Here is a 25,090-nt window from a genome sequence, read left to right as displayed (position 1 = left end):
TATTATCTGGATGAGCACCCATAGGCTAAGTTACCTTAGCGACCTGCCTGAGGGAGATGCTTCAACAGTTGCTCTTTGGCATTCACCAGAGTGGCGCAAAGAAGCAGATTGAACCTGAAACTCTTTGGAGTGGAATGACTCGAGTTGTGGACCTGATTCTCTTTTACACCAGTTCCATACCTCTACATTTAATAATTTAACGCTGGTTTATCCATGAAATAAGAATCAGACTGAAAGCATGCCTCTGCCTGGAGCGGCATTACCCTTGGAAACATCATTAGCCCAACCTACCTACTGACAGCTCACTAACAGAAAAAGCTATAAAATGTTCACAGAAGCTGTAACGGAGGTTGTCAGGGAAAACCCAAGCTCAATTATCATCAGGAACATGAGCTGCTGTCAGCAAGTTGCTGGCTGTAGTGATAGACAGAATACTGAAACTTGGTTCCTGTTAATGTAAATTAGATATTTGCAGCATATCATTTATTTTCTCCCTGCACAGAGATGCCAGCACAGTTCTTTACAACAGAAAGGCCATGGAAAATCTTGCCAATTATGACAAAAGATTAATGATAATATATACAGCAGGCACATGTCCTTCAATAGACCGCAGGGTTGACGGAAAGGGCAGCAGTCCTTTTCCATGGAAGTGCAGCATATGGGTGGCAAGGCATTCCTTGAAGCCTTGACACAAACTCTATTATTTTTCCCTCAGAGTGCAAAGTCATCTCTAAAATGCTACATGGGATAAGATAAAATTGCAGGTACCTGGGCTGCTGTTAAGGACCAAAACCTACCCTGCCAAACAAAGAAATAATCTCAGCAATCTCCGTATTGCTTCTGCCACCTGATTTCATATCATAAATGTAACATGCATTGTTGAAGAACAGGATAAGCAATTATTATTTTTTAGTGACCTACTACAGTTTTTTATGACCCATTTTGGCAAACATAAATTTTGTTATTATCAGAACTCATAAAATGAGCAGTTTTTCACGCTTCATAAACACGTTCTTGCTGCTTTAAGGCATAGCATACACTTATATACAAACAAAAAGCTGTGTCAAAAGAACATGATTAAGATTGCATTAAAATGAACAATTGAAAAGACTTGTCAGACAACCATAATTTAAATCTCTTATACCTGTGCGTAATGATAACGTCTTTAATTACAAGATAGTATACCATATTTTCCATGACACCTCTTTTTGGGAGGTCCAGAATTGCCAGGAGTCTTGCTTTCATTCTTGGTGCAAAGGGAAACAGTTGTTACATATATCCTCCTTCACATCTGTGACCGTAAACTCAAAAATCTGGGGCGTGCTCATGCCATTTGCTAATGCCAAGAGCAGTTTGAGAACGTACAGTGAAGATGGAATATATGGAAATTTAAGTTGCTGAGATCAAATAAATCTTTCTTGAATATGCATGAATCACATTTTTTTTGTGTGTGTAAAGTTGGTCAATTTTTCTCTCCAGACTAGATCCTTGACTCAAAATAAATCTCCTGACAAATCTGAAGTCCCTGCTCCAAAGCTTAACAGACGCTAGACTTGGAGATGAAAGACTCAGAAACACCACAGTAGTTTTTAGCCTTACATTTTCTAGCCAGCCTGACAAAACTATACAAACAAACCAAAATAGATTTGTGTATGGGGAAGTGCTGGATAATCTTATTAATAGAGAACTGATGACAGTTTTCCTGTAGTAACATGCAAAACATCTAAGTACCTGCAGACTATGCAGATCAAATTAACACATACATAACTCTTGAACATAAAACAAAACCATGGATTTTTCAAGTGATAGTTGAAGTTTGAAGAATATGAGTAAAATTTAAAAATCTCTAAATTTGGACCTCCTTTTTCCAGGGAAAATGTGGGTGGCTTGAAATCTGGGTGTGAATACTGCACCGTGGGAAGGCTTATAATATCTTTGAGTCCCAGGTGAACGAAAGACATGGAGAAGCACAAAAATGTGGGTGTCAGCAGCATTCTCTGACTTTAATTGTATGATTCCCATGCTTCAAATTTTCCACCCTCTCTCCCACTTTAAGCTTAAGGTTCTCCTTCTCACATACACAGCTCCACAAAAGTCCTCCTGCCCACATCTCATTTCTCATTTTCTCCTTCTGTTGCTGAGTTCTATCCAAATTATTTTCTTAAACGCCCACCTTGCATCTCTGGTCCGTGCATCACGTCGGTTCCAAAGAACCAAGCAGCATTCATTTGAATTACTATCTAAAAAAGACTTTTTTTTTTTTGCAAGGTCAACAAATGATAATATATTACCTAAAGAAACATTCTTTTTTTAACTAACTGGACCTATAGACGAAAATTGTCTCCTTTTTCCGAGTGCACAGTATTCACTGTTCGACTAAGCAGATTGTATCTATCTATCTGATCTGTTTCATGGATATACTCTCACCAGAAATCCATGAAAAGTAAAAAATAATATCATGGATAGGTTAATACCCTAAAACTTCTTCAACTAATTTGCTGGATTTGTAAAACAAAAGCCACTCTTTGAACCTTTCGTCCCTTCATGATTAAAAACATTTTATTCCTTAAGGGAAAACTGATTAAAGAAAGATGGGACTGAAATCAAACCCCTAAATCTGAAGACTGCCAAATGTTGCAGCTGCTCTTTATCTATATGATGGTCTGATCAAAACCCCAGAGCTGACATCTGTAGGTTCTGCAAAAGCTGGGTTATGCATTTATATTACCCAGAAGTGGACACAAGCCACAATGTCTGAATCTGCTTTCAGCTCAAGGAAAACATCTCAGAGAAAGCCCCTGCCTAATCTGGACAGGTACCAGTAGAAACACATGTTTATGCCTACGCCTGTATGCAAGTTTATAAGGGCAGGACAGTGTTTTCTCCATTTTTTAAACTGCACAGAGAATCGGATACAAGCCCACCCTCATTTCCCACTTCCCAGGGGTCTTGCTTTCTTCTAACACCACCAGAGGTCCAAATGGGAGGAGAAGAAGAGGGCGTCATCACCCCAGGCAGTCCCAGGTGTTCTGAACTGCTGCATCAGGCACACGCAAACTCTGCTGCATTTGGACCTCATGTATCTTCCCTGCCCCACACCCACCAGCTGGCAAGGCAACCTGTAAACTCCTGCCCTATTTCAGAGGTTTCAGATTGAAGATTAGGTCTGGGCTCCTCAATATTTTTTCTTATATTTTCAAATTTATCCTCCAAGTTCCTTTCTTCTGTGAGGCACTGGCTTTTTCCCACTACAGTACTTGATATACTCTGCCCTGCACCCAAAAAAGTAGCAGTTTCAGAAATGCACTTTCATTTGCTATTCCGCATGAACAAAAGTTTGATATGTCAGCAAGTGTGAAGGATGAAAAAATATCTGAAAAATCTCAGGCAGCTTCACACTAAACAAAGCAGTTACCTGTCAGCGTCCACAGTCACGTCATGAACCCCTCTCTGAATGACGTCTCGAGAAGCAGCTAGGTCTGGAATTCGGTTCAGGCTTCTTGTATATAGGTTGAGGCCTCCATCTGTCATGTACCTGAAAATAAATGTGTGGTCAATCATGGGAAAGGCAGCCATCTGGCCACTGTGTTTCCTTCTGAAGTTAATTGACTGTAGAATTCAAATGTCTAAAGCTCGTAGACCTGTTAGCTCGTAGACTTCTTCTAAATAGTCTCAGCTTGTGTGTCCAGTGCCGTGAGATGAGCTACATGCTTATTTTCTAGCAACTTTCGCCTTTTTTGATGGCTTACACAGAAACCTGTTTTGTGAAAACCTATTTAGATGAGGCCATCAAGTATCTCTCTAAGTTGACTTTAAGTATTGCAGTCTTGTCAAAGAGCTGCACCCGATCCAAGAAACTTCACTCTGGGGGAAAAGGGGAGGAAAATAGTGTCACCCATTTACATCGGAGGGTCAATAAACCAAAACTGAGAACCAGTTTTGTAGTCCCTCAGACATGAGGGCAGATATCCTCTGTAGCCCTTATAAAAGCAAATAAAGAACCTGTTTGTTTATATCCGTGCTCCTTCTCCTTGATTCTACCTCTTCACCTTCTAATGAACCACTAATGAACTGAAAAGAAAGGTCAGTAGTGCTTACTCACTAGAGAGCTATTAAAAGTTTCAAGAAGCAGCCACAATTCCTGAAACACCTACCTAGAATTTGTCTCTGTAAGGGACTTAAACTTTGGTGCTTATAATTGAGCCATCCAACAAACCCTTCCAGCTCTGCAGATCTGCCCATTTTTTCTCAGAATACCTTGCGTTAAACCTTCTTTCTTCTTTTGCTCTTCTTTTTACCCCTCCCTCTTCCTGTTTTATGGTATCTTCAGTACCATAACCCACTACGTAGTTGGCAAATCCTTCTTTTCAAAGGCTCCCACACTTCTATGGCACTGCACTAGTTATAATATTAATATGGATATACACACACAGAAACAGAAATTTAGGAATACCCCAGGAAAACTATTTCAGGTAAATTTACAAGCCTCCTGAAAAGGGCACTGTCCCCATCCTGGGAGGAGGGTTAAAATGGCTGACTGGAGCTCACCCACAGTTCACATAATCTTCAACAGCCCTTCTCCTAGAGCTATAAAACGAACAGTGCCACTCAACATATACGGGTGAGGACAGGATTTTCCGAAACCCTGGTTTCTGGGGCCTGCAGAAGAGAGCTTTGCACTTTCTTTCAAAGGTAAAATACTACCTTACACACTACTTTGCCCTTTTATTAAAGTCACAGCTTGGACTCTCTGACAGATTATGCATTGAGAAGTGAATTGTGCAGTAGAGGCCAAGGCTCTGAGACGGTATATTAAACTGAGCTGCAGTTTGAATGAAATCCAGGCTATATGGATTTTTTTCCCCTGTATAAATAAGGCCTGAGTGGAGAGGCTTAGCAAGTGCAACAGGCCTTCTCCACACTGATTCCTAATTACTACTGCACTCCTACCCCCAAGTGTTTAAAGTAATTAAACTGAAAATGGGCGAGGAATAAGGGAGATAAGACTTTATATGGCTCAATGAATCCTGGATTTTCAGAGCATATTAACTTACTTTTAACATTTAACATACCTAAAAATGTGAACTGAGCACATTGCAACTTACTGTCTATTGAGTCATCCTTATTACAGATGCAAAGAAAATTCACACAACAAGATGACTATATTCATTCTCTAATGTGATAAGCTAATTAATACAACTCATCAGGCACTGCAAAGGGTTCTCCCCTGCCTTTTTTCCTTTTCTTATTTTTTTAATAAGCATATACATCCATCAAAAACATAATTTATACTTCTTTTTTGGAAAAAGGGTCTTAAGACATTGAGGTCTTATATTTTCAAGATTGCTATTCTCTATTTGGATCTTGCAGTTGAGTGACTCTGAGCTCCTCCTACTAATTCCCTTCACTTCACTCTCTGTTCTAGCCCACCTGAATACGGCACCCAATTTCCAGCCTCTAATGCTATGCCGTAGACAAGCTTCCCAGCAGGACTCCATTCACACATCACAGAGGGAGTGTTATCAGGAAATACAGAAATATATTTCTTTTCTTGTATCTCTTTCTAGATATCCACCACTGGATGGTACTTGAGGTGAGATACTACACTGACCAAGCCCAAGTCACAGACTTACATTTGTTTTAGGAGCGCAGCACGTCCTATTTGCTTGGCCACTGTTTATCATGGCTATGCACCAGCCCTACAGATTCCATAGGCAGCAGGAGTGCCAAACACATACAGTGCCCAGGAGTGATGTGGCTGTGGGATTTTCATTCCAACCAATACTCCCTCAGCTATCAAGCAGTCTTGAGATGCTAACAACGTTTCCACTGAAGTAACATTTTAGACAGCATTGATGGCTAAGTTAAAAAGGGATGAATCACTAACATGGTGCTTTTTCTTTTCTTCTTATTTGATGCTTTAAGAGTTCTGACATACATAGAAATTAAGTGATTTATGTTCATATGATTGATATAAGAATTCTTACACAGTCATTTGAAGCTAAGGTGGGTTTTTTTTCGGCTGTCTCAACAGAAAAGGCCTATATTAGACATAACCATAAATCAGTCAGAAACAATCACTGGCACACATAGCGACTTTTAAAAAACCAAAAAGTCTCTTCTGTAAAGAAAGTCAAGTAAGTTCCACATGAAAAAAGTACAGCAGTCCCTCTCAGTATCAGACAGAAATCAGTTCCCCAAAGTCAATCAACTGAAGAAGAAAACAAATATAGACAGGAAAGATAAAAAATAATTGTCATTTTTTCTACTGAGTAAGCCAGGAGAGTGACTGATCTATTTGTATCTCAAAAGCTATTCCTACAACTGAGATGATATACACAGCTGAAAAATTGTGGTAAAGGCCTATCCTACAGACTAGACTAGACAACATCTAAAGTGGAAACAGAGAAGCCAGGCCTGTCAGCAACTGCTTTTTGTTAGCTGCATCCAATATCACTAGAATCTTAAAGAAAAAATAAAAATACTGAAAGAGGACCCATCCCAAGGCAAGTCGTACAAAACGATGGCTTACTAGACAACTGAGAAATTCCAGTAAAAAGTAATAGGTACTTCTGCTCTAATTGCAGTAATAGCAAAGTTGGGATGATGCTAACGGAGAAGAATATTCAAAGGCAGGTAAGAACATCACTGTCAGCTTAGCGGCTTGATTTTGTATCTATGCATGTATCATGTATTTTGTTTATATCACATAGCATCCATAATGAAACTTGCTCGTGTGCCAAAATCAGTTATGGAAAACCCTATCGTGGTTATCATGGTTAACCCCATTAACCCTACTAATGAGCTCTAATCACTCATTAGTTTTAAAGGGGCAAAATGCTGCTTACCCACTGTTGATGTCATCAGCTCTGAGACTTTTCCCGAGGATGTCGCCATCGCTCATGTAGCCGCCAACGTCCACTTCAGCGGACATCTCCAAGTCGCTGCCGCCTTTCTCGCTCACGTCCATCTGCGAGATGTTCCCGAGGCGGGAGACGGCGGCTCGGCGCAGCGGCGTGGTGTACATGAAGCGCGACGGGTCCGTGTGGATGAAGCGGGTGCCGGCGCTGCGCGCGTAGCCGGCGCCCAGGGAGGGCGCATCGCCGGCCTGCAGCCGCGGGCTGGCCTGCCCCAGGCGCCACGTCACCGGCGCGGCGCGGCCCGCCAGGCCCGCCAGGCCTCTGCCGTTCACCTCCGTGGTCACGGTGCTGTCGAAGGTTGTCTCCAGCGTGCTGCCGAGAGGAAAGGGGGGAGTCAACCCGCTGCGCTTGCTCTGCTCCCGAGAAATAAGGAGAAACGGAGGCGCTTGTGCGTGTGCTAACCTCTTATAAAATAACCTGGAAACAACGTTATAGGCACTCAAATACAAAGTGATATCCAGCTCTGTGAATGATTTTATAAGACAGACTTGAACGGAAAAACATATTAAAGTCACATTTAAGGTGTTGAGGCAATCAAGACAACATTATGGACAACACCACCGTTGATTTTCCCCCGCGAGCCTCTCAGTCATACAGCAGATGACACCCTCTTCATTCCCAAGTTCTGCACAAAACCCAGGTACCTGTGGCTTATCTGGGTCCCTCTGAGGCTGGACATAGTTTCTTCCAAATTCTGCCTCAGGTCTGCTATATTCTTTACAGTTCGCATTCTTCTTGTTTCAGGGTCTTCCCCTGGAAGAAAACAACAACATGAGCCTATATTTCGGTGTACCCAAGTATAGAAGGTTAAATGAAGTGCATTGATAGTGAAGAATACATACAGATGTTATATTTCTAGTCTGTGTATCTGTTCTTTTAACCTTTTAAAAAATAAAACCTCATCCTTTCAGTAATAAAACACACATATGCTTGTAAATAAAATGTGATACGTAAAAAAAAAAAAAAAAACATTTAAAAGCGTTCTAGTGAAGTATCCCTGATAGAGCCCAAATATATTAATGAAATTCAGATTTACAGTGTTTGGATTGTTATCCTCTGTAATCAAGGCAGGATGCAGTCCCAGACCACTTGATACATTACACAGTCTCTTTCTCCTCCTTGACATTTTACATGACTTAGTAGGAAATAAAGCCACACTAAATCCGCGTCTGGAAAGAAGTGGGATGACCGTTATAACAACTTCTCAGTATGCACTTAACATCCAGGCTATTTCAAAGTACTCCTTAAGTCAGGCACTTACTAACGCATCCTTCCTCAAATGGAATAGTTTCCTGAAGTGAGGGATTATTTTTCATGTGTTTTACTGGGGATAAAAATCAAAACACTCTAAGCACACACATCATTTATAGAATTATGGATTTTAACGGCCTTCAGGGATGCATTGGGACAATCTACTCTGGTTTCCTGAAGAGCAAAGCCCACAGAACTTCACACAGAGCATCTGGAATCACAACTACTTCACGCAATTGAAAAAAATAAAAAGAAGAAAAAATAAAATTATATATTCTGTGTTGCAAAAGGGAAATGCAATAAAAGCAATCTGCAATATAAAGATTTTGTAGTCATAAAGTAAGATATGGAAATGGACGTGTTCCAGCATATTCATATACTGAGGAACTTTAGTTCAGTAATACTTTGTGCATACCAGTGACTTTCAATTAACATAATTTTGTGTCTTTTCTTTTGTAGAATTAAAGAATACTGAAACGAAATCTGTGACAAAACCACTGGTTTGTTCAAGGCTAGTATCCTGCATCTGGCTCTGTCCCAACCTTGAAGGAAGGTTGGCAGGAACCATTATTATTCTAATTATGTGCACAATGTCAGCATTGCACATGAAGGGCAAATTGTTTCCTTTTGATTCCATCAATGATAAATTTCATGTCATACCTCATTTTGCTAACTTGATTTTACTCCTCATTCTGGTACTGTTATAATCTATAATGAAACTGTGCAACCACTAAAAATATCTTTAATATTTAATTCTAAATTTCAGCATTCTCATCCAACAGAGAGAACAAGCTTCCGACTTCCTTTTGGAATTCCTGCAACATGAAGGAACTGAGTCATCTTTGGATTCATGGAAGAGGAGACAGTCTTGCAAATTTAAATTCAACGTCATGCAAAACTGAGATCCAAGTAGAGACAAAGTACTGGGCAGTGCTTAGATATTTCACACTTGTATAATGTAAAATACATTTGCACACACAAGTATTTCTCATTCTCTTGCTGCCTTTCCCTCTCCTAGGGCTTTATGTGAGTTTATACAGGATAAAAATTCAAGAAGTGTGACATCTCTGAGGGAAAGCAAGGTGTACCATTTGGGAAGGTTGTAGGTTCCACAGGAAAAAAAATATGAAAAGGAAAAGGAATTTAATCTCAACATCCGTTTGAAGGCATGGGTAAATTATACCGAGGCTGGCTTGCAGCAGGACCACAAGTATGTGAACGGTCATAGACAGACATGGTAGCTAAAGCTGCAACTGTATCCTCAGTACAATCCTCATAAACACAACACAATTTTCCCTTTAAACTGGTTTTACATAGGTACCGTGACAGATTTATTTCAAATATAAGGGAAAATCTGCAGAAGCAAACCATATTTGAACAACAGCTCCCTTAAAAATCTTAAATTTGAGTTCTGACTAGGGAAGGAGTTCACTTACTTACAAACTAAATTGTTCCACAAGACCTTAACCAGGGAGGCCCCAAACCAGGGCTGAAAGAACAGCTCATCCCTGCTAATACTGGAGGATTTTCTGTTATGTACACAGAGAGACAAATCCAAGGTATAATCAGGCAGAAAAAAGGCAATTCAATAAAAATCCTATATAGTTATTTGAGGAACCGAAGATAATTCATATTTGCAGTGACTTTGCCCTTTCCTTCCTCATTTATCCTTGCCAGTTGTTCTTTTGCTTCACGTTAACACTGCAAGTTATTGCAGCAAAAATGACAGGAACTGTCTTTTTATTATATATTGTACAGTAAATAGTACAACAAAGCCTTAAGATATATAATTGCAATAAAAAAGACATATACATGGCAAACTGCCAAAACGTAACTTCACAGAAAAAAAAAAAAACAGGGATTTCACCCTCAGACAAACTACCTTATTCAAAGTAACATTATTCTATCCTTGCAAGGTGCAAGGTTTGAGGTCTAATCTCCTTTGATTTCTCACTGATACGAGGGATAATTTCAAAACCTCTCTACCATTTTTTTTTGTAAAAAAATATCAATTTGGAGTTTTATGGTCTTAAAATACTGCCCAGTACTACTTACAAAATCCTCATTACTATGAGGTGTTTTAAAAATACTTGTTCTTTTTCCTTTCCCTCCTTATCACAGGGCCCTTTTGACAGGCTTATATAAAACCATTGATGAAGTCATGAAGCAGAAGAAGAAAATGAGACTTCACAAATTTTCTGCATAAACCTAATTTGCACATTTGACGTTCTTCTCCATTTTCAGGACAGCACCATGGCCTTCCACCTGTCTCCCTCACGTCTTCTTGTATAAGAATGACCATAGAGATGGTTAACTGCCTTCTGTATTCTGAAAAGTAGCTACTCTTTACAGGTTGGAAGCAACAGCCTGCTGACTGCAGCAGGATGGGACTCGCCATACGGGTTCAAAAGGATCACACTCCTCCACACTCCTTACCAACCTGGCCCACTGCCATCCTACAGTCTGCCCATATCCGCACGACCTAACATACCAGAAACACTCTCTGGCTTGCTGTCTCCAGCAGTTCTTTCTTTATTTTACATCAAAGAAAAGTAATTCTACTTTACACATGGAGAGACCAGGATATGCCAGACTAAAAGTAAGGTTCCTTAAAAATTTCTTGCAAAATTCTGTTCCTCTTACATTAATGTCTGATATAAATACTTCGCTGGCCCCATGAAATATAATCGGCTCAAATCACTTGTAGCTTCCTCATATATACAAAAAATAAATATTTCAAAAGATTGTTCCCAATTCTTGCCTATAAGCAATGAGCAGGTTCCCTTGATGAATACCTGGAGCACAATCTTTTCTTTCCCTGTATGAGATACATTCACAAGATATCAAAATAAGGGTTTTATCGAAACTACCTAAACTAAACTTCTGAGTTCACAAATCTAAAGCTTACTCACAATTGCACACTTAATAATAAAGTTCACGATGATTTTAACACTTGCATGCATGTAGTTATAGCCCAAAGCAGATAATAAGAAAATAGTAAGTCCATTAATAACCAGATTTTCATGAAAGGATTTACAAGTAACAAGCAGTTCCCCCATTCACAAAGGCCAGTACCAGGATTAGTCTGTAAGTGGGGAAACTGAGGTCCATGAGTGAGCGGGGATCTGCTCAGGGACAGACAGCTGAAGAGCAGCAAGGCAGGTGTAGGACGTGGCTTCCTTTGCTACCAGCCCCTGATTTCCAGAAAAGCCACGTTTGCCTCTTCTAGAATACTGGCCTAGACTCATAATAGAATGTATTTTTTCTTCATCATTTTGAGCTTTTTACTTTGCATATACCACAAAAACGGTATCTTCAACACAGACAGGGCCTAACACACTGACCAGTGAAACGCCTCCAGACAGGACACATGCTGCACAGCCTGGGAGGAACAAGCAGACACGCCAACCGCTTGACCTCTTGAAGCACACGCTTCAGAAATAAACACTTTGAGCATTTTTTAGAGGAACGAAAGATGAAAAGCAAAACCAGGAGCTCAGAAGTCTTTTGAAACACCTATGGCTGTGGATTTCAAATGCTCCCTAGCATGCCCTGGTATAACTAAACTGTGAAACCCTGATGCCCATAATTCCAGGTTTATGGATGGAATTACCAGCAATAGGGGTAACAAGGAGGAATAATGGCTAGGCAGTTTGTAAGTAGGCTAAGACATTTCCTATCTAAACCAAACTTTGGATTCCAATTTTAGCTTCATGAGAACAAATGTCATTAAAACTAAATTACTGATGAGTAAGCTAACAGCACTTAAATGTTTTGCTTTATTTTTTTGAACAGCTAACACCACTGTGCTCGATTATGCACATGGAGCTGCTGCCCATGCAGCTATCAAAAGTGATTTAGACATTTACTTTATTTCTTACAGTCTTTGGATCTAAGAGTAAGCAAACAAGGAGGAAATAGCAAACCCCCATTTTTGCTTACTATTGCAAATAAGCCCAGTTCTGTCTCACGACATCACTGTCAAGTGCAGAAATCTGCTCTGTGCAGATATGTCCTAACATAGGTCTCCGCCTGCTCTTTCACATGTCAAGCTGAAGTCGACTTACCTAAAATATCAGTATAAAGGACTTGTTCTAGGTCACCCAGCATTGTTATGATGACATCTTCATCCAGATGCGCGGTCCCTTCACGCAAGCAGCCTTCCTCCTCCTCCTCTGTCCAGCTCCTGCTGGGGAAACGGGATGCGCGGGGCGCATTTTCATCGTCCAATTTCTCCCCTTCCTCATTATCGATCCCTAGGCCTTCGCCTGCCCGCCGGGCTGCTGATCTCCCAGACGTCCGGCTCCGGGCAGGCGGGAGCACCTGGAACGTTTGGGGTGTGGAGAGGCTGGTGTGGCACAGGGAGTGCACAGACTTGGAGAGGGACCTGGAAAGGGAGCTCCTACTGGCAGCCTCTGCCTCCTGCTGCTGGTAACTCTGGCTGGACTTGGAGGTGTTTCCGAACCAGTTTTCCCTGCAGGAGTATCGCCTCTTCTCCACCTCGCCGATGAGCGTGAGATTGGTCAGGGACTTCTGCTTCTGGAGACGAGCACACCCGCTTCTGACCTCCTTGCCTTTGAACACGGACAGCTCAGCCGGTCGCTGCATCGTGGGGGCTTCGCCTCAGCCAGACTTCCTAGCTCTTCAGACAGGCAGCAGTTCAGTTCCTCAGCAAGGCTCAAGAGGAGATGCCTCCTGCCCCGCACGCTGCACATGCCAGGTAGCAGATACTCGTGCTCGTGATGAAAAGCGCAGCTCAACCACGCTGGGTCTGAACTGCGAGCGACCAGGCAGGCACAGTCCTTTTCCTTAAAAATTACGCTGCCGTCTCTGCTGAGCCACTTCGCTCCTGTCACGCTAATCTGCAGCACTTGCAGTCCCTCTGACTTGCATTTCTCTCAAGCAGAAGAGAGTTGATCAAACACTCTGCTCCAGCACAGAAGTAATCCCAAAAGCCAACCGTGTTTCCCTCTCTGCATGCAGTCGCCGGGCTCATGCGAGCGATGGGCCCGCATCTCTGTCCGCAGCTGCCGCGCTCTGAAACCCCGAGTGCGCGCAAGGGCCGCCCGCGGCTTCGCTTCCCCCCTCGCACCGGCTCGTGCCTGAGCCCAGCGCTCGCCTCGTCACTTTAGACGGGCTGACACGGAACTGCAAGTGCTGCCTCCACGTCAGAGCTCAATAAAGAGCCAAAATTAACCAGTGAAGCAAAGCTCTGCACAAGCCTCCTCACATTTTAGTATTCAACCTGCATTCCCAGATATATGACTCTTCTCCGCTACTGCAGTGAATGCTGCTGGCTGCCATGGCAGCAAACATCCTGCTGAATTAAGCCGGAGACACGGAAGCCTCTGCCCAGTTTGCAGTGCCACAGGTTTCAAGACACAGCGGCACCTGAATGGGATGCTACACCAAGGGCAAGCTCACAGGCAAATACTATTTTTCTCCCTGGAAGGTAAGGATGACAAACTATTTCTTCCATCTCACTGCTACTCCCTGTGCTGGCAGCTGAAAACAGATTTGCAAACGGTCCTCTAGTCTTGCAATTTCTGTTACAAATAAAAATATATATATAATTTAAGATTCTAAGATGCAAAATGAAGCATAGCAGTACCTTCTCTGCAAGGTGATTTATAAAAGGAAGCATTTCATTTCTTTCTCTTTAGAACACACCTCGTGTGCATCTCTGTGAGATTCGGAGGTTACTACAGAATTAAAGACCTGTGATAAAATCACTGCTTTGCAACCTTCTGAGGAAATCATAGTAAGTGCAATGCTCTTTTTTTTTTTTAAATAAAACTATTCAGTATCATGTCTGAACTATGTTCACCAGTTCACCAGTATTAAATGTTGTTTTTAATAAAATACTGAGAAAGGCTTATGTGAAAGACTGTATCTTTTCCCACCGGTAAAAATGTGCTAGTACTAGGAATGAGGACAGCTGAACAAAGAACTAGCAGAATTTCATTCAATTTCTGGATACAAACTTTTTATCTGGGGGCAATTAATACCATTAGAAAGTATGCAGAAACATACACATATGAAAATCACTGTCAAACCCTGTACTGCTTTTGACACCACCAAAATGCAGTTGTCATAAATCCCTACCTGGGAAAGCTTGACAGGGGAGTAACCTTTAAAAAATGCCACCCTAAGAATTACAGACTATTTGCAGAATCCCTGCATGAATAAATTGCTTTTAACGGAAGCATCTGTGTACTTCTTGCTTTCCACTGGCTGAGTTAGAGCTTTTAGAAAGACACAGGGGAAAAAAAAAAAAAAACTGGGGGAAACTTCTTGGAAATTTTAAAGGAATGATGCATTTTTTTAAAGCAATGATGCATATTAAGTAACCTTCATAAACAAAGCACTAATCCAGAAAAAAAAAAAAGAAGAAGAAGAATCCAGTGTTTTCAAGCAATGAGGGTTTTCTGTATTAAATCACTCATAGGTTCCTAGAAAGCAAAGGTCCCCCACAAGGGAGATGAGCTGCCTGCCCCGCTCCTCACCCAGCACACAAGGTCGCAGCACTAGTGGACAAGACGAACGCTCCCTGAGCCTGGGCACACGCTGGTCCCAAACACCACGGATCTGTCACCTGCTCGGCATGGAAACTGAAGGCGGCACGAGGACGGCCGTGGTGCCGTGCCTGCTCCCGGGGCCTGGCCATCACGGTGCCGCATGGGCCCGCGCAGGTTTCTGTTCACACGCCTGCGCCTCACGTGTGCCGGCGGCCCACCTGCTCCACGTGCTCCCGTGCTGGGGCACGCTGCTTGGGGGACCAGGGGAAGCTTTTAAGGTTATTCGATGGGCTTTGCTGGGATTTCAGATGAAGGGGGCGCCGCGTCCGCACCGGACGGCGGGGGCAGAGCTGTGACCGCCCCAGTGCTCCACACAAGCCAAGGGCAAATCCGGGCGGATGAACGGTGACTTCTTCCCCTCCAAACAGCACCAGGTCCTGGCTGCTCTCCACAGGCAGCAGTGGGCACGGAGCCACCCTGTGCCTGCCCTCGCTCCCGTGAGGGTGAAGATCCACACGCCAACCGCCACCACGCAAGATTTCTTTGGCACGTGCATTACAAACCCAAGGAGTCAACTGCTAGGACACTGAGGCACCATGGCTGCTCCTGCTGCCTTCTTCGGGCTCTCACACATTATACTGCAGCCCTTAATTACAAGATTATATGAGCTTTTTTCCCCTATTAATTCCACCGCCTCACTTGGTGCACAGGTTATCACAATCATCCTTAAATACAGCTGACACCCACACGCATCTTGGACCACATGCATTTATTCTTCTGCTGTACCACACCGCTCTGCGGGTGGCATTTGACAAAACATGAATTTGCAACATGGAGAATTCTCTGGCTTATTCATTGAAAAGCACTTTTATGAAGCTCGCGCTTCCATTATGAATTTATGAATAATAGCAGCAAACACATAAACTTATCTAAATTAAGCAGGCTTTAGAGGAGTTGGCAGGAGAGCAAATGTCATGACACAGCTCTATTCCTCGCCTACCTTGCAATTCAGTCATTCCCCACCCAGCAGAGAGGAACCTGTTCAAGTGAAGAACAGCACAGGGAATTTCTCCAAGCCATCACAGTCAGTGTAGCTTATTTTTACATCATTCATTAAAGGGACTATGAAAATGATTTTAAGAATAATCTAGGGACATTTTTTTTTTCTGTCAGATAAAACTTTCTTTGATGTCTCAGCGCATAGTTTGGAGCCTTATATATGAATTATGTAATAGATCTGCAAATGCATAGGATTATGAGTATCTTCAGCTAAGCTTAGCTAAAAAAATGTTGCAAACTATTTTCACACCCATTAATTAGCTAGTTCTTTCAGAAAGAAAAAAGAAGCAGAGTAAGCACAAAAGCTTAAAAAATGAACATTACTATGCTAATCCTGCCATTGATATTGGCATACAACTCTTAAAATTTCTCTTTCATTTTTGCTTCTTGCCTCAGATTTTTTGTAATTAGTCAATATTTGTAAATTCATGAATAATTGTTTAATCAAATGCTTTGCGTTAAGCTCTTTGAACATGTAAGCACTTATGAAATCAGTGATAATGTTTGGCTATAAAATAATACTTTGTAGCTACAGACATGTACAATTTTCAAAGGCTTGTTAAATTATTAATTTACTGACATCCTTCTTAAACCAGCTGGCATTAGACTGGTAAACATCACAGCTACTACAAATAGGAAAAACTGGATAGGAAAGTCTAAACAACTTGTCCTTAATCATGCCATTAATCAAGAGCCAAACTGGTTTTCAGATATTACTTTATCAATCAGTTGTCACTCTCATTTTTAAATCTTGTCTGGAAAATTTTACTGCAATTTTGCAGAGAAATATATAGTACAAGCAGGGTTACTGAAGGAATGGGTACCAAGAGCACAGGCGAGCAAGCATTTCCACACCTGCTTGCAGGGCAGGGCTTTGGGCTTGGGGGGACCTGGTGTTCATGTGCTGTGTCGCTTCACACCACGGGGGAAACCTCTGCGATGGCTCTGGCTGAGCCACAGAAAGGTTGCGGTGGGGGAAGGAAGTCTGAGGCGCCCTGAGTCACATCTGGAACACATTGCTAGCAGGAACTGTGAAGAAACCCAGACTTACAGCAGCTCTACCAAGAGGCAGAGCTGGCTCTAGGCATTGGCATGGGGTGGGAGATTGCGGAGGGGATGGACCTGCACGGAGCAGCTACGCTGTGAAGAGGTGAACTGCCTTGCTGGGCATGCAGAAATGAAAGCCACGACTGTCTGCCACTGCAGCAAGGAAATTACCGTGGTTTTGGTATCCTGAAATGCTCAGGGAGAACAGAGTCTAGAAAGATGCTGCTAAAACTTGTAGAAATTAGTTTATTTTTCCCCATTCCATTTTTGCTTACACTGTGGAAAGTTCTGGGCCAGACATGTCTATTTTAAGATTTCAAATTGACTAGTTTAAGGCTGATTAGTTAATTTGGCCCTGCAGTGGATTAGAAGCTCTGATCCGATCTGATTGGCTATTATGTGGACAGTAACCTCAGCCAAGGGACGGCATCTAGAAGAAGTAAGAAATCACAAAATTGTGGGACAGTTTATGCAATTATCACCTAAATGTGGACTAAGATATCTTGGTCCTGAAAATTTTAGTCCGAGTTGCCTTGTTAGAAATCTAGCAAATATTTGGCACTGTAAAAATTAAAATAGAGGCTAATGAAGTAGAAACGTAATAGAGGTGGGAGAGCACAGTAGGACCCCCCTTCTGCAGGCTGTTGACCAGTTTCAACAGATGATCCTTGAGAAATCTTTACTGATCCTTTTTTGACTCTCAATATTGTGTGCTAGTGTGTTTGGGTCACATAAGTAGTCTGAGATAATGTAAAGGTGATACTCATCTAGAGCAGAAGTGGAAAATATCAGGAAAAGATAATCACAGTGTGAAAGAAACTCCTAATTCATCTCCAATCTTAACACTTTGAGGATAAATGACTATATCAAGGAAACAAAGCCCTGTGTATTTCCTTTTCTACCACCGGCAAAATTTCTTTATCATACTAGAATAAAGATAAACTTTAATTGTACTTTCTCATGGCTAAAAACATCACGGGACACTCTCCTGAATAGCCACCATTTCATTTCTTCCCATAATATTCACCAATGGTAAAACAACCAATGTCTAAATCATAGTTCATCAATGCAGACAATAATCTCTCTTTTCAGCAAACGCAGTACTTGATCCTTTCATTCTTTGTGCTGCTACATGCCAATTAGGAGTGACACACATCTGCTGTCCTCTGTACACGAGACATTGACCACATTTTCCCAGTGATTCCGTTTTGCTGCCTATTATGTCAGTCAACTGCTAATGCCAGAGTCTGAATAATCAGATTGGAAATATCTCTGATGCCTAGTGCCCTTTTCTTCTTTTTGATGCTGTTCCATTTCTGTTCAGAGCAGTAAAAGGCCAGGATACATGATATCCTGTTTGATCATTTCAGCAGGTACTGAAATTCTTTTTTCCCATCATCTCTGTGGATAATTCTTTGAAGAATCTTTTGAACTGCATGCTTCAGTTTATACTCTTTATAAAATTATACCAATGAGCCTGATTTCATTCAAAATGATTTTTTTTCCTTTAAGAAGTATTATCATAAAATAATTTTAACGGGCATCTCCAGGGAACATTTCAACAGGTTTTACGTGAGGTATTTATAATAAAGCTGCCTGTGCAAATAAGGATTGCTAGACTCAGACGATTTTTGAAGAGACTAACACAAACCAGAATAAAACCTCAGTTTCAGTATGAATCAGCTGAAATGCCAAGGCAGTCCCACAAAGCTTGGGCATCTGATCTTCCTTCTGCTGGAGATATAATTTTAGATTGATGTGTCAAATGAGTGCTTAGAAGTGAGTTATATCCTCTCTGAAAAGAACCAGATAACTTGTAATAAACTGTGTGAATGTTAAAAATTCATAGTAAAATGGGGAAACTACAGTTGAATCCAGCGGATCATGATTTCACATTTTAGTCTCGTAAAAGTGGTATTAAGAATAAAGATGCTGACTAAAAAGAAAAAAAAAAAAGAAAAAGAAAGAAAAAGAGCAGCTCTGGCAAAGAGTCCCTTTGAAAATACTCCCACACAACCCTGCAGTGCAATTTAAGCCTGATGAGAATGTCAGCTGTGACACACTTTGCTTTGCATCCATGGATGAAGTTAGGGCCAGATCCTGCCTGATGTAAATCAGCATGGCCCTGCTGCCTTCAGAGAAACTATTCCAACATGATTTACAAAATCCCCTCATATTTGTAGCATAATAGAAATTTTACCCCAGGTTTACAAAGGAATTCTAGGACAGAACCTTTAGCTGCTTAGCTCTAGCAGCAGCTTAAAAGCTAGGTACTATGATAGCAAATACTTGTTCATTTTCCCATTTTCTGGCTCCAGATTCATTTACAGAAGCAAAACATATCCTATTCACTTATGTCTCAGGCTATTTAATTTAATGATCTTAAATGCCACGCAGTTTCAAGCATTAAAAAATAGACTTTCCATGGTTCCTCTTGGAGCACCCAGTATGACTCTGACATAATGATGACTTGAAATCCTAGCTTCAGAAAGGCCAGTTTCTGCAAAGTGACGAAGAGCACATTTGAACCAAAGAAGCCAGTTCAGATGAAAGAACTGTGCATTTGATGTTCTAATTGTACAAGACCCAAATTTTCTCCATATTTAATACCACTTGTGAATAGAGGTCAGAACTAGGATCTCAACACATTGCAAAGCTCCTGGCAAGACAGAGATGTAAGCAAAGAAATACACGATTCCTAAAGGGAGGCTTTTCCTGCCTTGCTGTTACTTACCAGATATCTCCTCTAGGCACTGCTTGGCAGTCTTACTGAACGACAAATCCATTTTAGTAGGACTGGTGCAGGAGTCAGCAGGTGGTAAGGAGGTACTGTCATTTTCCGAGAGAGTTCTGAAATCAAGCAAGGAGATTGATTATCTGTCATACATATATTAAGCTAAATAAGTGTTAACTGATGCTCCAAGTAGATTCCTGTCTCTGTTCTCATCTCAGAAAAAACATATGGTGCATATACCATGAAGGTCACATTCTTACTGTGCTAGTTTGACTCCAGCTACACACATTTGCAGGGAATTCGCTCTTTTCAGGAACAACTCAGAATTTAAGTTGGGAAATTTGGAGCAATGTTTCTTTCTCTCTGTAGGAGGTGTCAACAAGATACAGGCAGAATCCATTTAAGTTGGTTAAATCACATCCCTGTACATATATAAGGGAAATGAACTAGTAAGTGATTGCTGAAATATTAAGTGAGAAAGGCCACATGTAAAGAAGATTATGCAAAGCTGCAATGAAAATCTCACTCACACACTTAAATCTATGTACAGCTTCTTTTGATAATGCCTCTATACATAGCACGTATATGACTGCGGGGAAATGGCATAACAAAAGTGTTCCCATTAACTTGCTAACAAATAGCCTGAATTTTCTGTGATGGGGTAGTTGTACGGATGCCATTGACAAATTAGAACATGTACAGCTTTGTGGACTACAGTTATTTGGTATATACTTAATGTTTACAATACAAATAGATAACACAATTACTGTCTCTTCCTAAGGAACAGCAGAAGTACAGAGGAGCTGTTGCACAACGACATTAACAACTTGTTCCACATTTCTTACATTAAAACTAAACTAAAAATCAGTGTAAAAATTTGAGACCCTAGCCACCTTTCAAACTAAAATGGAAATAAATCTTCACTTCGAGCTTAAATTCTTTGGGCTTTACTGACATGAATAACGATTCGGACATTCTTTTGAATTCTTATAAAGACCACTGAAATATTTCATGCTCATTTTTAAAACACTATATTTATGTCTCAATTCTTAAAGCTCACCATAACTGCAATGACCAGCTATACAAGTAAGTATTGAGCTTTGTGCCAAACATATTTTATAAGAATAACACAAAAACAGTGTCTGTCCTCTATATTGAGTTCTACAGAAACTTGTTTTATGAAATAACTTTCTCATTGTTATGTTTACTGAAAGGTTACTTATGGAACAGATTTGTTCAGTAAGTCGTCGAAGTACCTTGGGGAACAGAGAGAAGCATATACAAAGGACCAAATACTGTTGTGGTAGAATCTGTTAATTATAATTTTACTTTAAGTTTAACCTGACTGTTCTTAAGCAGAACACAAGGACTATCTGGTCTGATGCATCTTCTTCCTTATCAATTTCTGTACTCTTGAGATTCTGGAAACAGACAGCTGCTCTATTAAAAAGAAAAAAGAAATGGGCTCCTCGTCGGCTATTACCCTCTGCCACACACCATTACACCGAAAATATAAGCACAGTTTGTGCTGCAAGCACAAATACTGTGTCCTACTGCCTTCAATGTCATTCTTCACCTAGTGTTTCAGGACAGTGTCCTAGGTAACAAGGGCTCACTCAAGTCCTCCCTGATGAATACACACAGGGAAATTCCAAATTCGCTTTCACATATTGCCTCAAATCACCAAAATGTACAAGGGACACAGCTACTTACATTGAATATAACTTCAAGGGGCCACAAACACTCACAAGTCCTTCTCCATGGGCTTAGTTGGAAAACTTAGTGCTGGATCAGCCCAGGACAAACATCCTACAAGCATGCACTAATTATTAGCCAGCAAGGAAACATTATTAGCCAACAGGGAAATGAAGCGGTCTTCAGACTCCTAACTGAGCCCAGGCCACCAAGGTACTAGGACTGGAGCCAGAGAAAGACAGGAAAACCTAAGAGAGAACAGAAAACCGGAGAACAGGAAAAGGGCAGGCCAATTTCAGTCTTGTTGTAAGAGCACTTGGCTAGGTGGGCACAGTTCAAGTATTCATTGCTTCAGCTTGAGACGTACATGGAGTTCACATCACAGCACCCCTGGGTAGGAAAGGGATCCTTTCTGCCTGCTCTTTTTCTGACCCAACTCTGTATTCCTGGTTGTGGTACTGTTCAAACAGAAAGGTGGATGCAACCTCTTCCAAGAATGATCAAAAACCTCTTAAGTAAGCACGCTACCTTCCAAAGAAGGATTCATTCCTATTTATTTGGACATCTATCATCAGAGAAGGATTAAGTGGTCTGGGTCCCCACTGACAGCCAACGCCCAACATCTGCACCGTTGTGCTCATTACAGGAGGCGTGAGCACGGATGAAAAGCTTGTACTTCTCGTATGGCAAATGGGAAAGGCAAAAGGTACTTGGATGATCTCAATTGCCCTCTGTCACTGTCTATACAATCCATAAAGAAAGGCAATACCTAATTCTCTCCTAATTCTTTAAAAGAACTATATTTCCCCACAAGAACATGAGTACAAAGGAATGAGGAGCTAAGTAAAATTACAAATGATGGGTGAATCTGTTTACTTGGAGTAACCATGAACACAAGCTTTCACTTGCTCACACCAAACAAAACCTTTTAGAGATAAGGCAAAGACGAATCACAGACCCGCTCCTCTCTCGTCTCCCCCTGCTGTGTTTTGTCTCATTTTCAAAACCTAGTGCTGCTATAGGCAGGAATGGAAGTACATAAAACACCTAAGAACAGGCACTTGTTCATTCCAATTTGTAAACCTGATGGTCGTGGTTAATTGCATCACAAAATCCAGTTTCTGCAGCATAAGATAATATTGGAATTTAAACCTTCAAGAATAAATACTAAATAATAATGATCACGTAATGCTAATGGTTTTAAAATATTTGATTTCATTACTGGAAAGAAAACCTTGGAAACCCAAAACAAATGTAAATGTGGTATTTTTCTCAAATGTTTTCTTAATTTGTAGGCAGTCTGAAATAGCAGATCTAAGAATGTGAAACGTCTCTTTTATCTTAAAGTGTAAAGACAACATCAAATAAATTTGATTTGTTATCAAAACAAAAAACAAAGAAAATGCTCTACTGACTTCATTCAGCAATTTTATGTTGAATTTGGGGAAAACATCCATGATTTCAGCTGTTGGAGGTGACAACAGAAATTTCTGAGAAGATTATGGATCAGCAGCGTGAGCCCTGGCTACGGTGGAGTACTTGAGAAGATGGTTATTTGCTCTGGAAGCAATGGGCTAAAAGGCACTTGCTTTGGAGCTGAGAGGAAGCTGAGCATGGCCTCAAAGAGCAGAGGGCCCCGTCAGCCCTCGGGTAGCCTCACTGGAGGTACCCTCAGGAATCACACAATCATACGAAATTCATTATGGTTGGAAAGGACCTTCAAAATCATCAAGTACAACCATAAGCCCTTTAACGCCATGACTTTGTCCCTAAGTGCCTCAGTTACACCTTTTTTGAACACTGCCAGGGACACTGACTCTACCACCTCCCTTGGCAGCCTGTCCCAATGCCTGACCACTCTTCCCATCTATAAAATTTTCCTAACCCGGAACTCCCCTGGAACAACTTGAGGCCATTTCCTCTTGTCCTAGGGGTAGTTATTTTGGAGATCAACACCGCCTCACTACAACCTCCTTTCAGGTAGTTGAAGAGAGCAGTAAGGTCTCCCCTGAGCCTCCTCTTCTCCAGAATAAGTAACCCCAGCTCCCTCAGCCACTCCTCGTAAGGTCTGTGCTCCAGCCCCTTCCACCAGCTTCGCTGCCCTTCTTTGGACACACTCCAGCACCTCCATGTCTTTCTTGCAGTGAGGGGCCCAAAACTGAACACAGTATTCAAGGTGCAGTCTCACCAGTGCTGAGTATGGGGGGATGGACACATGGTCCTGCCGGCTACACTGTTCCTGACACAAGCCAGGAGGCCGCTGGCCTTCTTGGCCACCTGGGCACACTGCTGGCTCATGTTCAGTTGGCTGTTGACCAACTCCCCCAGATCCTTTTCTGCCACGTGGCTCTCCAGCCACCCTGTCCCAAGTCTGTAGTGTTGCATGGGGTGGTTGTGACCAAACGGAGGCCCTGGCGATGGGACCTCACCAAGTGTCCCTCTCCTACCACATCTCCAAGGGGCTGCCGGTGGCCAGCACTTCCACAGAAGCTCTGTTCCTCAGTGTCTGGAGGCCAACGTCCTGCTTTTTTTTCCCTAGATGTCCATCTTAGCCTGGACGGGCTGGGAATGGTATGCAAGTAAATATCTCCAAGCATTAGAAATATGCAGATGAGGCAGTTAGGGACACGGTTTAACAGGCATGGTGTTGAAGGGCTTACGGTTGGACTCAATGATCTTGAAGGTCTTTTCCAACCATAATTATTCTATGATTCTATGGAGGTGCCCCAGCTCTTGGTTCAAGGATAACCTGATAAAGATTGAGTACCTAAGATATAGGGCTGCTTTGTGCTAAGCCTGTTGTGGGACATGATCCACTGGATTAAGCAGGCAGATGCCTTGCTGCTTAGCTAAACCATTTTAGCTCAAGAAAAAAGAGGAAAGTGATACTGTAAGATTTGTCTTACCCTGTACTCCAGCTTTCACTTTTTTTTTTTTTTCTGTGGGATATATTAATCCTATGAAAGAGTCAAGTGATCTCTCCATGACTATGGCACAGATTAAGCTACAGCCAAGGACACAGAAAATTAAGGGATTTTCTCATTACCCTTAAATATTGGCCTTAATGAATCGCCCTCTGTCCATTCATAAGCCACTGCCTCTAAAAGCAATTAAAATCCTCCCATCTCCCTCTTGACATGAAGGAGAGTGAAGAGAATCTCAGTGCAGTCAAAGCTCCCCTGTGGATATTTCTAACAGCGCTGAGCATCTGCAGTGCAGGTTAATTTAAGCAACTAGCATGAAAACAGGACAATCTGCTTTCTATATTAATCACAGCAATCAGAGAATATATATCCCCTATTCAACAACTTATATACTACCTATTTGTAAAAAGCATAAAACACACTTAATGGCACACATCCTGTTCTAAGTCACACCTGCACAAGCTCATTCGATTTGATTAAAATAAGCCTGCAGAAGAGTAATTAAGACTAGAATTTGGAAGACTATTTTAAAATGTCTTTGTCTTTAACACAGTCAGCAATTTCCTGTCCCTAACAAAACAGTGAACTTTCGATAAACATCAAAGATTGGCTAGTTATTGCTCGACATTCCAAGACAGACCCCACAAATATGCTGCTTTTTCGCCCAACAGCTCTCCAAGGTGCAGCTGTCTTGAGGGTGCATCACTGTCACTGCAAGAGACTGGCAGGAGCACATCTGCAACACGAGCAGTTTGATCGCCCAGGTTCAAGACGTGAATTAAACTGGCAACAGCTGCAGAAAAGGGCTACTTAGATAATCATGGGAAAAAGGAACCTCTTAGGAAAGGAAACAAAAGAGATGATTTGGTTTAGTCTTGCAAAAGAGAAGGAAGGGAATATGATTATTCCCTCATGTATTTAGACAGAGCAATTGAAAAGAGG

At 41.6% G+C, this 25,090-nt stretch overlaps 1 protein-coding gene across 1 annotated transcript in view; it reads right to left on the bottom strand.

Annotated features, from left to right (window-relative positions):
* NAV3 (neuron navigator 3) overlaps positions 1-25,090 on the bottom strand; it is a 246,980-nt gene that overhangs the window by 95,204 nt on the left and 126,686 nt on the right. The window contains exons 9-12 of the mRNA XM_088522981.1: positions 19,530-19,645; positions 7,565-7,673; positions 6,849-7,232; positions 3,416-3,535 (exon numbers count right to left, since the gene is read on the bottom strand). Coding sequence (XP_088379107.1) covers positions 3,416-3,535; positions 6,849-7,232; positions 7,565-7,673; positions 19,530-19,645 — 729 coding nt within the window. The remainder of the gene's footprint in view (positions 1-3,415; positions 3,536-6,848; positions 7,233-7,564; positions 7,674-19,529; positions 19,646-25,090) is intronic.

Source organism: Tinamus guttatus, unplaced genomic scaffold (assembly GCF_059628265.1).
Source record: "Tinamus guttatus ecotype Peru unplaced genomic scaffold, ASM5962826v1 Tinamus_guttatus_pri_ptg000171l, whole genome shotgun sequence".
NCBI lineage: Eukaryota > Metazoa > Chordata > Aves > Tinamiformes > Tinamidae > Tinamus > Tinamus guttatus.
Note: the sequence above shows the minus strand (reverse complement) of the source record. Positions and strands in the feature narration are given on the sequence as shown.